The sequence below is a fragment of the Erpetoichthys calabaricus genome, chromosome 3 (genome assembly GCF_900747795.2).
Source record: "Erpetoichthys calabaricus chromosome 3, fErpCal1.3, whole genome shotgun sequence".
In the NCBI taxonomy this organism is placed as follows: Eukaryota; Metazoa; Chordata; class Cladistia; order Polypteriformes; family Polypteridae; genus Erpetoichthys; species Erpetoichthys calabaricus.
In genome coordinates, this window is record NC_041396.2 from 104,359,075 (window position 1) to 104,373,542 (window position 14,468).

The 14,468-nt window shown below is 37.3% G+C and overlaps 1 protein-coding gene across 2 annotated transcripts in view; it reads left to right on the forward strand.

The window, feature by feature from the left end:
- The window catches only part of fez2b (fasciculation and elongation protein zeta 2b), a 125,769-nt gene that overhangs the window by 76,804 nt on the left and 34,497 nt on the right, over nucleotides 1-14,468 (forward strand). The window contains exons 5-6 of one of the 2 annotated variants that reach the window (XM_051925589.1): nucleotides 3,898-4,166; nucleotides 8,844-8,924. In XM_051925589.1, the coding sequence (XP_051781549.1) occupies nucleotides 3,898-4,166; nucleotides 8,844-8,924 (350 nt within the window). The remainder of the gene's footprint in view (nucleotides 1-3,897; nucleotides 4,167-8,843; nucleotides 8,925-14,468) is intronic. The other variant, XM_028797257.2, reaches the window with a different exon arrangement.

Consider the following 14,468-nt stretch of genomic DNA (forward strand, 5'->3'; position numbering starts at 1 on the left):
TGCAAATAAACATTGGGTAGAATGAATTTGATGAGGTTGACAAATTCACATACCTCAGTAGTGTCGTATCACATGACGGTGACATGGAAAGGGACATGAAATCTGGCATCAGTAAGGCAACTGGTGTGTTCCAGCATTTACACCACATCTGGTCATCATCATCTGTTAGTACAGCATTAAAAATTCAACTGTTTTCCACAATTGTCACCCCAACTGCTATCTGGAGGAACCAGGAGGAACAAGCTTAATGCCTTTCATTAATGTGCCTCCTGTGAATACTCGGCATCTCATAAAGAGAGAATATTACAAATGATGACTTGCTGAAGTGGAATAGCCTAAGATCACTGGAAGACATTGTTACAGAATGCAGGATTCACTTAGCCAGACACATACTATTCCTTCCCACTCAACACATTCCAAAGCTCTCCATGCATTGGATACTACCAAAGAGGACATGAAAACCAGGCAACCCATGTACCACTTGAAGGTCAACTTTTTTGGGGGACCTGAAAACTGTTGACCTACCGCTTGATGAAGCTGAACTCCCTGCAGCTGATTGAATCCATTGGAGAGCAGTTGCTGCATGGGAGGAACTAACTAACTATTCTAGCTCATCCATTTAGTCAACTGGATACTGCTTATTTCACAACAACAGGTGGCTATCATAAATTTTCTATTGTATTTTCAGTACAATTAACTGTGATGTTTTTATTATCTATGCTGTATTTTAAACACACCACTAGTTTCTAAATCAACTTACTTCCTAAATTCTGTGAATCTGAGGAAGAGTTCTTACATGCAGGTAACTCCACAGTTTTTGCTATATGATTTACCCCACATAATGAAGCTGTTTCTCTTGTGTCCTTTGAAACAGAACATCCATCCATCCATCCATTTCCCAACCCGCTGAATCTGAACACAGGGTCACGGGGGTCTGCTGGAGTCAATCCCAGCCAACACAGGGCACAAGGCAGGAACCAATCCCGGGCAGGGTGCCAACCCACCGCAGGACACACACAAACACACCCACACACTAACCACACACTAGGGCCAATTTAGAATCGCCAATCCACCTAACCTGCATGTCTTTGGACTGTGGGAGGAAACCGGAGCACCTGGAGGAAACCCGCGCAGACACGGGGAGAACATGCAAACTCCACGCAGGGAGGACCTGGGAAGCGAACCCAGGTCCCCAGGTCTCCCAACTGCGAGGCAACAGCACTACCCACTGCGCCACCGTTCCGCCCTAAAACAGAACAGTTCTATTAAATGTGATTAGAGAACTTTCTTCTGCATCTTCCATTGCAAAAATTTCTCCATGTTAAGCAGACTAGACTAGATTTATGACGGGAACTTCTACGGCACATGTTTAAATCTTGGCCAGTATCCTGAACTATTATAACATGATAGGCATCCACTTACTGTGCCAAGAGAAAATGAGAAAATTTTCTCTGCCATTACATTATTTACTAAAATACTTCATACTTCCAGACCATGACTTGTAACTCCAAAAACATTTGCATATAGCTTTAATTAAATTGGTCATTGTGAACTCCATATTTGGAACACTTTTTGTAATGATCTGCCTTAAAAGCAGGATGATTACTACTGTAAATATACATTTTAAAGAATAAAAGTATTTGCATTTGAAAATACTTTAACAACTACAATTCCCTACATAATGTACTCAAGTAGAGTAATGCAAATAAATGTAATTTGTTACTTTCCACAATTGCACACAACACAACTGAAGGGCTAAGTAAAAGGGTACCAGCACTATTCCAGCCTTTCGCAATAATTGTAAACATGGCACCTGCCCATATGTTAGTATTATCTGTTGCAGGTGGTGATTAAGCCAGGTATATCTTGATTTGAGTATAAGAGTGGCCAGTATGTACATAGATCCATGTCAGGTTATAAATAATAATTCAAATGGTTTTGGTAGATACTGACATCAAGTCAACTCAAGTTGGGGAGCATGCACTGGTACAGCGCGTTGCCGTACCCACCACATGACCAAACAACTCGGGATCCCAGTTGGCAACCCCCCAGGCAGACACGCGATCCAGTCCCACCCTCCGGAAATGACCCTCTATCTGCCACAGCCAGGTGTTACGTGGGTTATCCCTTGGCCTGGTCCAGCCACTCGGGTCCCCAACAATGAGGATCTTACTAGCTGGATCACCCTCGGGGAAACGCGCAACATGGCTGTAGAACTGACGGTCCCTCACAATGCACGTAATGTGCCTCATTCGGGACACCATGAGCAACCGCTTATTCGAAACAAAGTCAAACCAACGGTATCCAAGGATTCTCCGGAGAGACACAGTACCAAAGGAGTCTTCGTCTTTGTCTCATGTCACTGGATAGCATCCATGTCTCACAACCATATAGCAAGACAAGAAGCACCAGGACTCTAAAGACTTGGACCTTCGTCCTTTTGCATAGATATCGGGAGCTCCACACACCCCTTTCCAGCGACCTCATGACCCCCCATGCTCTCCCAATCCGTCTACTGACTTCATAGGAAGAGTCACCAAAGCCATGAATGTCACTGCCAACGTAAGTAAACCTCTCAACAAGGTCGACACTCGCCTCCGCAGACAGACACACTGCTGATGGCTATGCCCAAGAGGTCATTAAAGGCCTGGATCTTGGTTTTTATCCAGGACACTTGCAAGCCCAGACACTCAGACTCCTCACACAGTCTCTCGAGCGCCACAATCAGAGCCTCCATTGACTCCGCGAAGATCACAGCATCGTCAGCAAAGTCAAGATCTGTGAAACTTTCTTCACCAACTGATGCCCCACAGCTGCTGGATCCCACGACCTTGCCCAACATCCAGTCCATACAAGTACTGAACAGAGTAGGAGCAAGAACACACCCCTGATGAACCCCAGAATCAACTGGGAAAAACATAGAGGTTCTGCCTCCACTCTGCACAGCACTCACAGTACCAGTGTATAGGCTGGCCATGATATCCAGCAACCTCGAGGGGATCCCGCGAACCCTCAGGATGCCCCACAGGTCAGCTCGATCAACTGAGTTGAACGCTTTATGAAAATCGACAAAGGCTGCAAAGAAACTCTGCCGATATTCACGTTTGCGCTCCATGAGAACTCCCAGTGCCAGGATGTGGTCGATAGTAGACTTCTTAGATGTAAAACCAGACTGTTCCGGTCGCTGGTAGGTGAGCAAGTGATCACGGATCCTATTGAGGACGACCCTTGCAAGGACCTTACCCGGCACAGAGAGCAGTGTTATCCCCCTGTAGTTGCTGCAATCCAGGCAATCAACCTTCCCTTTCCAGAAAGGGACAACAAGTCCTGTTTTCCAGTCAGTTGGGATACAACTGATACTGACATAATGTATTTAAATTGTATGTATTATTTATTTATTTGTTTATTACAAATAATACATATTGTGTACCTCTTTATCTGTTTATCTCAAGAGATCTGTTTATCTCAACTTTATGAGCAATATTCTTAAAGGGGTAGACTCATTACACAGAGATCACAAACAAGGAAATATGCAAAGACATACCTTTAAGGCATTAATACAGGGAGAGTGTCATTCCAAGGCGCAAAACATAAAGGTAATATCTGTTAACATGCAAGGGATTTATGAGTTTTGTATGTATTCACTATATTAAATTCCTGCACTTTTCTCAACTGCAACTGCTTGAGATTAAAAGAGTAGACCATTAGCTATGCTGTTTTGTCACTGTGATCCCAATATTGATATTAGTTGTTAAAATGTTGCTGTTTGGGACATTATTCGTAACACAATCATTTCTATTTTACTGTTCTTATTATGTTGTCCCATTTTATTTATGGAGATATTACTCTTCAATTGAGGACCTGGTTGAAGCTGTTACATTATTTGTCCCTTTTCAGGAGTAAAACGGTTATCTGTTGCTGAACTGAATGAGTTGCTGGAAGAAGTTGAGACTGCCATCAAGAATTTTTCTGAGGAGCTGATTCAACAGTTAGCACTACGTGATGAGCTTGAGTTTGAGAAGGAGGTCAAAAACAGCTTCATATCAGTGCTTATTGAGGTCCAAAACAAGCAGAAAGAACACCGTGAGATGGTCAAGAAGAAGAAAAAGTTAAAGAGTGGAAGTCCACAAAATGGCAAGCAGGAGAGGAGTCATATGCCAGGAACTGTGAGTCCTAGTATAACTTAATCTTTCTGATCCATGTGACATCAGCATTAGAGAAATGTTGCATGAATTGATAGCTAGAAAGGCCATTGGTTTCTGGGCCATAGGTCTAATTGTTTCTAATTGTTTTTCTTTTTAAAATCTTGTTGAAGAACAATAGATAGATAGATAGATACTTTATTAATTCCAAGGGGAAATTCACATACTCCAGCAGCACCTTACTGATACAAAAAACAATATTAAATTAAAGCTTGATAATAATGCAATAGCAATTCACAATAAAAGAAAGGTACATGTTAGTTTTAAATGACTTTAATTTATTTATTTATGTGAGAGAGAGGCAGCTGGTAAAAAGTGTGTAACACATATTCTTTATTTTCTAATAACTGACAACAACTACAACTGCTGCCTCATCCATGATTGGTTCTAGCCTTGCACTGGATGTGGCTTGACTAAGGTTTGGCCCCTGCAGTCCAAACGTTGAACAGATTTCTTAGAATTTGAATGGATGGATGGATGGAAGGAGATGGATGGATTGATGGATGTATGTAGAGCTGCAGCAAAAGAAAATTACATCTTGAAAATGAGAGCGGATGTTTCAAATAATGTTTAGCATTCTCTTTATTCAATACCTACAGTATTATACCTTTACTTAGTAAAATAATAAGATTCAACTTAAATTCATTAACATTTTATTTATTGTCACAGTCTTTCTTTCTATTAACATGAAATTCTAAAAAATGTTTAGAGTTAAATATAAAAAATGATAAAACAATTCAAATTAGTTAAAAGTTTAATAAACTTCAAATAAGGTATACTGTACTTGAAATCCAACCGTGAACCAAGAAGAGCAGCAAGTAAACATCTTTTAGTTTAAACATGGCTCCTGGGAATTTCTGAAAAGCCCTTATTGAAGTGAAGACAAGACAGCATGTCAGCATATTCACACCAGAGTTGCTCTATTTTTCAAGCATATGTGTCCTGCAGCAATGAGGAGAATCTCCAGTGGTGTCGACATAACAAGAATGCAAAGAAAGCAAGCTTTGCTACTGTAGGAAAACATCTTTCTTCATCTTTGTTCTTTTGCAAATTTTAGCTGCAACGATGAACATTAGTGAATAGTAAACACTGTTCATTTCTCCCTCTCTGTCATTTAACCAGGTTAACACTGTGGTCTATAGTGATTTTATTTTTATTTCAAGAGGTGAGCTATTTACAGTATTTTGGTAGCTGACAAAATGAACTGTGTTTGAGTAGGTTTACAGGAGGAGCTATTTGTTTTTAGGTTAAACAACTTTTTGTAACAAAATCAGGTTATCACTGTGATAGGTGAACTGCTGATTGTTAAAAAAGTAGTTTTTTTTTTGAAGATGCTCCATCTTCATTGAAAAAACAACTATCCATATGATGAAGGTACAGATTAAAAGAAAACCTTAGGCCAATAATAGGGGGTGCTTGTAATAATTCTCATTTACTGAATACTTCTGCTTATTTAGAAGTCTATTCTAATAATGTTTAAAACATAAGTGATACTGTGAATGGCAGTTATTTTTTGGTAAGGGTAGGTCATTCTGGCAATGTGCTCTGACCATCAAAGCAACTTCTATGACTATTCAGCAAATAGGGATAGGAATGGGGGTTTGTTGTACTTACTGTGCTACAGAGTTTTCTTAAATACAAGGAGGTTTCTTTTTCAGAATATCTCCTTTTTGTTTTTTTTTTTTTTTGTTTTTTTTAATGTTCACTTTGAGTTTTGAAACTAAAACAACATTGCTGCCCTCTTCAGGCTAACTCATTAACTTGCTAGTGGTTGTAGGGTACTTTGAAAAAGTGAAACATATTCATTGACAAATGCAATTTTGTTTTTTTAAATTAATATATACTGAGGATGAGGGCCATTTATATTTCAAGGGCAATAGATTTTGTGGTACATTCTTATAACATTTTATATTGTTATGAAAAAATTATTAAACAGGCATTGCGTTTTTGAGCACATTCCACAATTTCAATTTCAGCAAGCATTAAAATGTACAATACAAGTTATTGCACTGTACAGTAAATATGAGACTTTTTAGAAGTTAGAATGTGATTGATTTAAACAAAACATTATTTGTAGATTACATTATACTTTTTAAATGAAAGCACAAACATCACTAGAAAGCACTTTACATGAGTTTAAAAGCAGTCAGTTGTATAGTACACATTGGCCAAGGGCAGATAAGTTCACTAAAATATACAAAACATAATTATTCTTTATGTATACATAAAAGTGACATATAAACAGCATTCACCACTCATTGGTGAATATATATGATATGTAAAAGTAGCTCTATTTTGTATGTTAAATTGGCTAATTTACTGAATTGATAGTTTGGCATCTTTGTAATGTGGCATTGCTAAAATGTAATTAATCGCTCTACTATTTAGGATTCTGAAGAATGATTAAAGTGCCAGAGTACTAATTGCGCTTTTATTTTATTGCAAATACTTTATGCTAACCTGCCTTTTGGCATTTCTTATTAATTTCAGTGGAAATTCCATGGATCAAATTACGTGAAGCTTGAGGCTACCTTATATATTATTTTTCTAAAAAGTACATCAATGTATTTTTGCTTGAATTTTTAAATACTTGTATATATTAGTAGATGTAATGGTGTTGTAATAATCTTTATTTCTATACCCAGAGTAACCTTTTTTTTAATTTTTTTTTGTGTTAAGCTTAATTACCTGGAGTTGTATACACTATAACAAATTCAGTCTTTAGATGCTATATCTAACTCTCTCACTTCCTTTATTGCAAAGGAAAACAAAAAAAATATTAATTATGTATTGTGTTTATAAATCAAAATGAAATTATTCAATGAGGTTTTTGGAGCATAATATTATTATTATTATTATTAATTCCTCATGATGAATTACATAAAAGAAAAAATGTAAAATTTTCCATTTCCCATTCTTGTTATGTTTTTAATAATATCGGACAAGTAAGTGCAGTGTTTTATAATTTTTTCCTGTTTATTCACTTAAATCTACACTTTTGTAGAAGAGATTGAAAGGCCTGGTTTCAGAACTCACCAACTCCTTTTTTGGCTAAAATTAGGCCATTTACCACTTGGGAAGATGCCATACTGTGTACAATACATTGTGTTTTTTTGTGTCAAAATTATGTCATCTTTCTATAATTCAGATTACAAAAATTTTCATAATTTAAGTAATCTTCTGCATACATCAGTGGAACAATTAACTGCCTTTGAGTATTTATTATAGTTACACCAGATGTCCAACTTTACAGCATTTTTAATAAAGTGCAAGGGGGGTGTATGTGCAACTTTGTTCATAATGGCACTCACTTTTTTTTTGTTTTTTTTTTCTCCTTTACGCACCACATATACAATGTCTTGCAACTAAAAATATTTTCTTCCTTTGTTGCTTTCATATGAGGTCAGACGTTACTGCTTAGGTTAGGTGGGTGACATTTGCTGTTACATGCAAATATAAAATAAGCTTAGGGTTAAGTAGGTTATAATGCCAAAAAATTAGCTAAAATTGATATATATATTACCTGCCCGGCAGATCACAGCACAGTATACTGCAAGCATATTCTGATTTCTGCTTCTTTTTGGAGTTTATTTAAACCTTAACAGAGTTGACAATGAAAAGACATACATGCACATATATTCATAAAGAGTGTACATCTATAGTCTGTAGCTGCTGTGCTTGTATTATGTGAATTACAGAGAAAACAACTATCAAGTATGTTTAGATTGTTCACAACTGAATATTTAATTATTCTATTATATAACGTATCCAAGTTGGATGCGCAATTTTAACACACACACATATATATATATATATATATATATATATATATATATATATATATATATATATATATATATATATATATATATTTGAAAGATTGTAAATAATGCCTATTTCTATCATCATGCACATGTTGTACATATCATTTTAGTAGGTTCATTATGTTTTCCCTCTTCTGTATTCAGTTAAATTCGTAATTTTGATTTAAACAGTCTTTTTTGATTACTAGACATCAGTTTTGAGTTATTAATATGACAACATGCAAATAGTTCAGGACATTTTAGATTTATGGCATATAACATTAAGTGACTCTGTTTTTCATTTTATATACAGTTCTAAATTGATGAGCATTTACTTTTTATTTTAACCTAATAAACATCCATCTTATACATTTGTAAATAAAAGTAAAAAAAAAAAAAAAAAAAGTCCAAAGTCCTCCTGCAGTTTAAAGGTATGCACCGAGGCTAATTAGCAACCCTAAACTGTCCTGGTTTAAGAGAAAGTGTATGTGTGGGTCTAATGTTCAATACAAAGTAAGACTTTGCCTTATACTCCGTTTTAACAGGATGAGCCCTGATTTTTTGTGGCCTTGCAGTGGAAGAGTGGGTTCAGAAAATAAATCAGATCTGTCTCCTAACCCACTTTTTCTTTGGTATTTTTAGCATGCATGGTTCTACTAAATAATGCTTATTGTTGCTTTATTATGAGGCATGTCTACTGTGTTTCTGTCCTTGTGTGTTGTCCAGTGTCAAAAGTTTTCTGCTTTGTAATTACATATGCTTTTATTTGTCTGTATCTCTTCATGTTTTTTCTTCTTCTTCTGTCCTTTTCCTTTTGTCTCTGCCTTACTGCTTTCAGCGCTTCAGCATGGAGGGAATCTCAAATGTTATTCAGAATGGCTTCCGCCAGACCTTTGGCAACTCGGGTGGTGATAAACAGGTGCCTCTTTCTTTTTCACACTCTTTAATGTGCTTTTTAATGTATGTAGCATTTTCTTCCTCTTCTGATCATGTAGTTTAGTCACAACTGTTTCAGTATGCCTCTTCACAGTTTTGCTTGTCATTTTCCTTTTATTTTTTAGAATATGCATTTTCAGAACACACTTTTAGATGTCAGAAATAGCATCTTCAGTAGAGTGTCTTTTAAAATGGATTTCAATAGATTACAGATTAGACTAATATTTAGAGTAATGAAAGTTAGAAAATCACATTTCTATTAACTTTCTCACTAAACTGCGTTACCTTGTTCAATTTTAACTTCATGAATGTGTGGTGCAATTTTCACTGTGTGCAAAGTAAATAAAAGTTACATTTATTTTTAAGCCAAAAATGTTCTTGAGTATTAATCTACATCTTGATATTGCTTTTATGTTGTAACACATCATATCCATATATAAGGTTTTGAACAATAAATATATATATCTTTGTGAAATTCTGCTATTTTGAAAGAAATCAATGGCAACATTTCACAAATCATAGTGTTGCCATTTTTGCTGATTTATGCACTTTGGGAATGGCCAGCACCATATGTTCCTGCATGGGTCAGGACCATGTATCCACTTATTTTTGCCCCCACTCTGACACACACATTTTCTTTCTTACTCTTACTGGGACAAATGAGAATGCAGGAGGAAAACTGGAGTACCCAGAGGAAAATTAACTTAGACAAGGGAAGAATGTGTAAACCGTACATGGTTGTTGTGTGGGATGACACATTCAGAATACTCGCTGGTTACTTTATCTGTTAAAAATGTATAAACATTAGGGGGCTGTGCCCCCTGCTTGCTTTGCGCGCTAGCCACTTCACGGCTCTGTGTCTCGCGTATGGGGAAGCGGATGTACAATTTAAGCAGTTTATTCTCATGGGAATTGTTATGCAGTAATCCCTCCTCCATCGCGGGGGTTGCGTTCCAGAGCCACCCGCGAAATAAGAAAATACGCGAAGTAGAAACCATATGTTTATATGGTTATTTTTATATTGTCATGCTTGGGTCACAGATTTGCGCAGAAACACAGGAGGTTGTAGAGAGACAGGAACGTTATTCAAACACTGCAAACAAACATTTGTCTCTTTTTCAAAAGTTTAAACTGTGCTCCATGACAAGACAGAGATGACAGTTCTGTCTCACAATTAAAAGAATGCAAACATATCTTCCTCTTCAAAGGAGTGCTCGTCAGGAGCAGAGTCTGTCAGAAAGACAGAGTAAAGCAAACAAATCAATAGGGCTGTTTGGCTTTTAAGTATGCGAAGCACTGCCGGTACAAAGCTGTTGAAGGCGGCAGCTCACACCCCCTCCGTCAGGAGCAGGGAGAGAGAGAGAGAGAGACAGAGAAAAACAAAGTCAAAAATCAATATGTGCCCTTTGAGCTTTTAAGTATGCGAAGCACCGTGCAGCATGTCGCTTCATGAAGCAGCTGCACACAGAAGGTAGCAACGTGAAGATAATCTTTCAGCATTTTTAGACGAGCGTCCGTATCGTCTAGGTGTGCGAACAGCCCCCCTGCTCACACCCCCTACGTCAAGATCAGAGAAGGTCAGCACAAGAGAGACAGAGAAAAGTAATTTGGGTAGCTTCTCAGCCATCTGCCAATAGCGTCCCTTGTATGAAATCAACTGGGCAAACCAACTGAGGAAGCATGTACCAGAAATTAAAAGACCCATTGTCCTCAGAAATCTGCGAACCAGCAAAAAATCTGCGATATATATTTAAATATGCTTACATATAAAATCCGCGATAGAGTGAAGCCGCGAAAGGCGAAGCGCGATATAGTGAGGGATCACTGTATATGAATAATAAAACTATTTTACATTACAGCGAGTAATTAACCATAGTCAAAAGTAGTAAAATGTAATAAATTGAAAGAAAATTATGTTTCCTGTTGAGTTAGAGGTATTCGTTGCATTACAGTAATCCCTCGCTATATCACGCTTCGACTTTCGTGGCTTCACTTCATCGCGGATTTTATATGTAAGCATATTTAAATATATATCGCAGATTTTTTGCTGGTTCGCGGATTTCTGCGGACAATGGGTCTTTTAATTTCTGGTACACGCTTCCTCAGTTGGTTTGCCCAGTTGATTTCATACAAGGGACGCTATTGTCAGATGGCTGAGAAGCTACCCAACCACAGCGCGTATTATGTATTAAATAAAACTCCTCAAATATATTGTGAGCACAGAGGCTGTTTGCACCCCTAGAGGACACGGCCGCTCCTCAAAAAACGCTGAAAGATTACCTTCACACTGCTCCCTTCTTTGCTGGGCTTACATGTGGCTGCTTTGCAAGCAATATGCTTCCTGCATGGTGCTTCGCATACTTAAAAGATCAAACAGCACGTATTGATTTTTGATTGTTTGCTTTCCGCTCTCTTGCACTCTCTCTCTCTCTCTCTCTCTCTCTCTCTCGCTCGCTCGCTCACTCGCTCTGACATTCTCTGCTCCTGACGGGAGGGGGTGTGAGCAGAGGGGCTGTTCGCACACTGGCCTAGAGGATACAGACGCTCCTCTAAAAAATGCTGAAAAATGCTTGCTCCCTTCCTTGCAGCTACAGTACTTTGTCCGGCGGTGCTTTGCATACTTAAAAGCCAAACAGCCCTATTGATTTTTGACTGTTTGCTTTTTTCTCTCTCTCTCTGATGCGCACTCCTTTGAAGAGGAAGATATGTTTGCATTCTTTTAATTGTGAGACGGAACTGTCATCTCTGTCTTGTCATGGAGCACAGTTTAAACTTTTGAAAAAGAGACAAATGTTTGTTTGCAGTGTTTGAATAACGTTCCTGTCTCTCTACAACCTCCTGTGTTTCTGTGCAAATCTGTGACCCAAGCATGACAATATAAAAATAACCATATAAACATATGGTTTCTACTTCGCGGATTTTCATCTTTCACGGGGGGGTCTGGAACGCAACCCCCGCGATGGAGGAGGGATTACTGTATACGTTTTTGTTCTGTTTGGCTTTGAAATTAACATGTAAATATTTTTTAAACTTACAGTTTTACTGTAAAACTTCAGTAAAAACAATATTTGGAATTAACTTTTCGTCACTATCGCATTGAATGTTGATTCCGTGTTTGGACTTACATCGTGACAACGCAACGTATAACTGCCTTTGAGTGAATATCGTTTATTTCTCTCTAATAAATAAACCGACTTTTTTCGAATGTTTGTCCCTGTGATTTGTTAATTGTCATAGCAAAAGCTATTTGAACAGGAAACTAAACATTTTAATACGAATGGCATATCAAGATCTCCTTTGGTGTCTAATGTTATCCGCGGAAGATGTACTACATTACCTTTCTTGTCGCCTGGTAAAATTTTACATGTTAGAATTGTTCAACCGATTTTAAATACAACTAATCTTGTCTTATTGCATAGCTCATCACTCATACATAAATTACGCAATAACATTACGATACATTCTTCTTTTAACAGTATTTCGGCGGTGGAAGACTGGACGTTGTTAACGGTTGTAGATATTCTATGGGATATTGTAAATTGATGTTATTATCTTCCGCAACATCACCACCAACTGTTTCTGTCTATTGATACCAATTTGCCATGTAACTGATCAACAATTTTCATGTTAATTCGTTTGACTTCATCGTTTCTCTGTGCTAGAATTGCCTGTGTACTCATTTCTTCTGATGATAACCCTTCAGGATGAAATTCTTCAATAAGATTTGGACACAATACATCTTCTTTTATTGGGAACTTAAAGTGAGATAAAAATAAAAATGTATAAGAGCTTGAGAGCGCAGGAACTGTGTCTGACAAAAGCATTCACACGAATGAGAGGCAAGAGGACTGTGGGTGTGGGCCGTTAACCGGAAATGTTTGAGAGGAGGGCGGGACCCTCTGTACCAACATGAAAAAAATCTCTTGGCAATTGTCTCGCCTCGTCTCAAGATTTTCTTTTATAATAGAGAGATATAACATATATCAGAAAGAATAAGGTGTTCCATTTTTAGAAACTGCCTAAAACATAGGTAGATGAAACATTTAAAATTTGAAGTGTAGTGAGAAAGCAAAACAATGCAAACATACTACCAAGCAACACGTCTTTGAAATCTCCATGGTTGCCGTGCTGTTTGGAGTAGGAAATGGAGGTTCTTGAGAAGAAATTAGTGACATTGCTTTCAGAAATTAGAAAATCTAGTTGGTAAATGCTTTGCAAAGGTTGTAACAAGAAAGGACAGGAGGTTTTCAAATTTTAAGTGCTCAAATTATAGAAATTTTAAGTTTATGAAATTCTTCATGGATTTTCCATGATACATTAAAAATGAGAACATATCTGGAACCGATGTCAGCCTTAGGTGAGGCTAACACACAGTCTCTGTATAGACACCACACTTAATGTCTTTTTGGAGAAAGTACTTGAATAGGATTGGGTTGAATGACCTGGTCTCTTACAAATTGTTCTTCTGTTCTCTTATGAGAAATAATTATTCTTCCTGTTACTGAACCTTAGAGGAGTGTGTGTCTTAGAAGATGCATCTCTTTCAGGTCTTACTAACTTGTGTGGGTGGACAACCTTTAGTGAACTCTTAGGCCATTTCTGGAAATTAACTGAGCACGTTCTTCTGAGGGATCTGAGTTCTGCTGTATTGCTGTATGAAAAATGCTTCTTGAGCATTGAAGTTTCTCAGCTCTTGCCAGCTCTCTCTTAAGGTTAGAATAAAGTGTTAGAGTTTAAATACTTCAAGGTGTATAACCAGCAAAAGTCTCAATTTTTGTTTATAATTTAAGTTCCAAAGTTAGCATAGATTTAATAGTCAAAAATCACTGATGGATTGTTTAAAGTCCTTGTTCAGGGACATACAGTAAGTTCTTAGCTACATTTACACTGCCATGCTTTTGTTGATTTTGTTTTTCTGCTCTTGCTCTTGTCTGTTTATACTTATAAATACATGTGAATGATATGTATCTCTACATTTACTTAAGCAGTATTCTGCTATCAATAGGTAAATTTTAAGATTTCCAATTTACATTTTGACCACTGCTACCCTAACCATAGTAAAACTGACTCCATCTTATATACTGACCCTCCCGAAGCTCTCCAAAGATGAAATGTTAACTTTAACTGCTCCTCTAATGTTTATCAATTTAAAAGTGCATTAGATTCCATGGGAAGTCTCCAGGCCCAGATTGGTTGCCATCTGAACATTTTTAGTGTTTTAGAAGCAAATTATTGCACCCTCTTTTTGACATGTTAAATTCTGCTATCTCTTTCACTTGAAGGACTTGGTTAACACTGCAAAGTAACATTATCACTCTGTTGTTAAACGTAAGGTGAAAAGCCCACTGATTGTTCAAGCTATCAACCTGTCTATTTGATGAATTCCAGTGCTAAATTGCTTTCTAAGCTTGTGGCACACAGTCTTGTCACACAACTTGTAATTTCTAAATTAATTCACCTATCCCAGACTGGTATTATTCATGCTTGCTAGATGGTAGATAATGTGAGGCATCTTCTCCATGTTCAT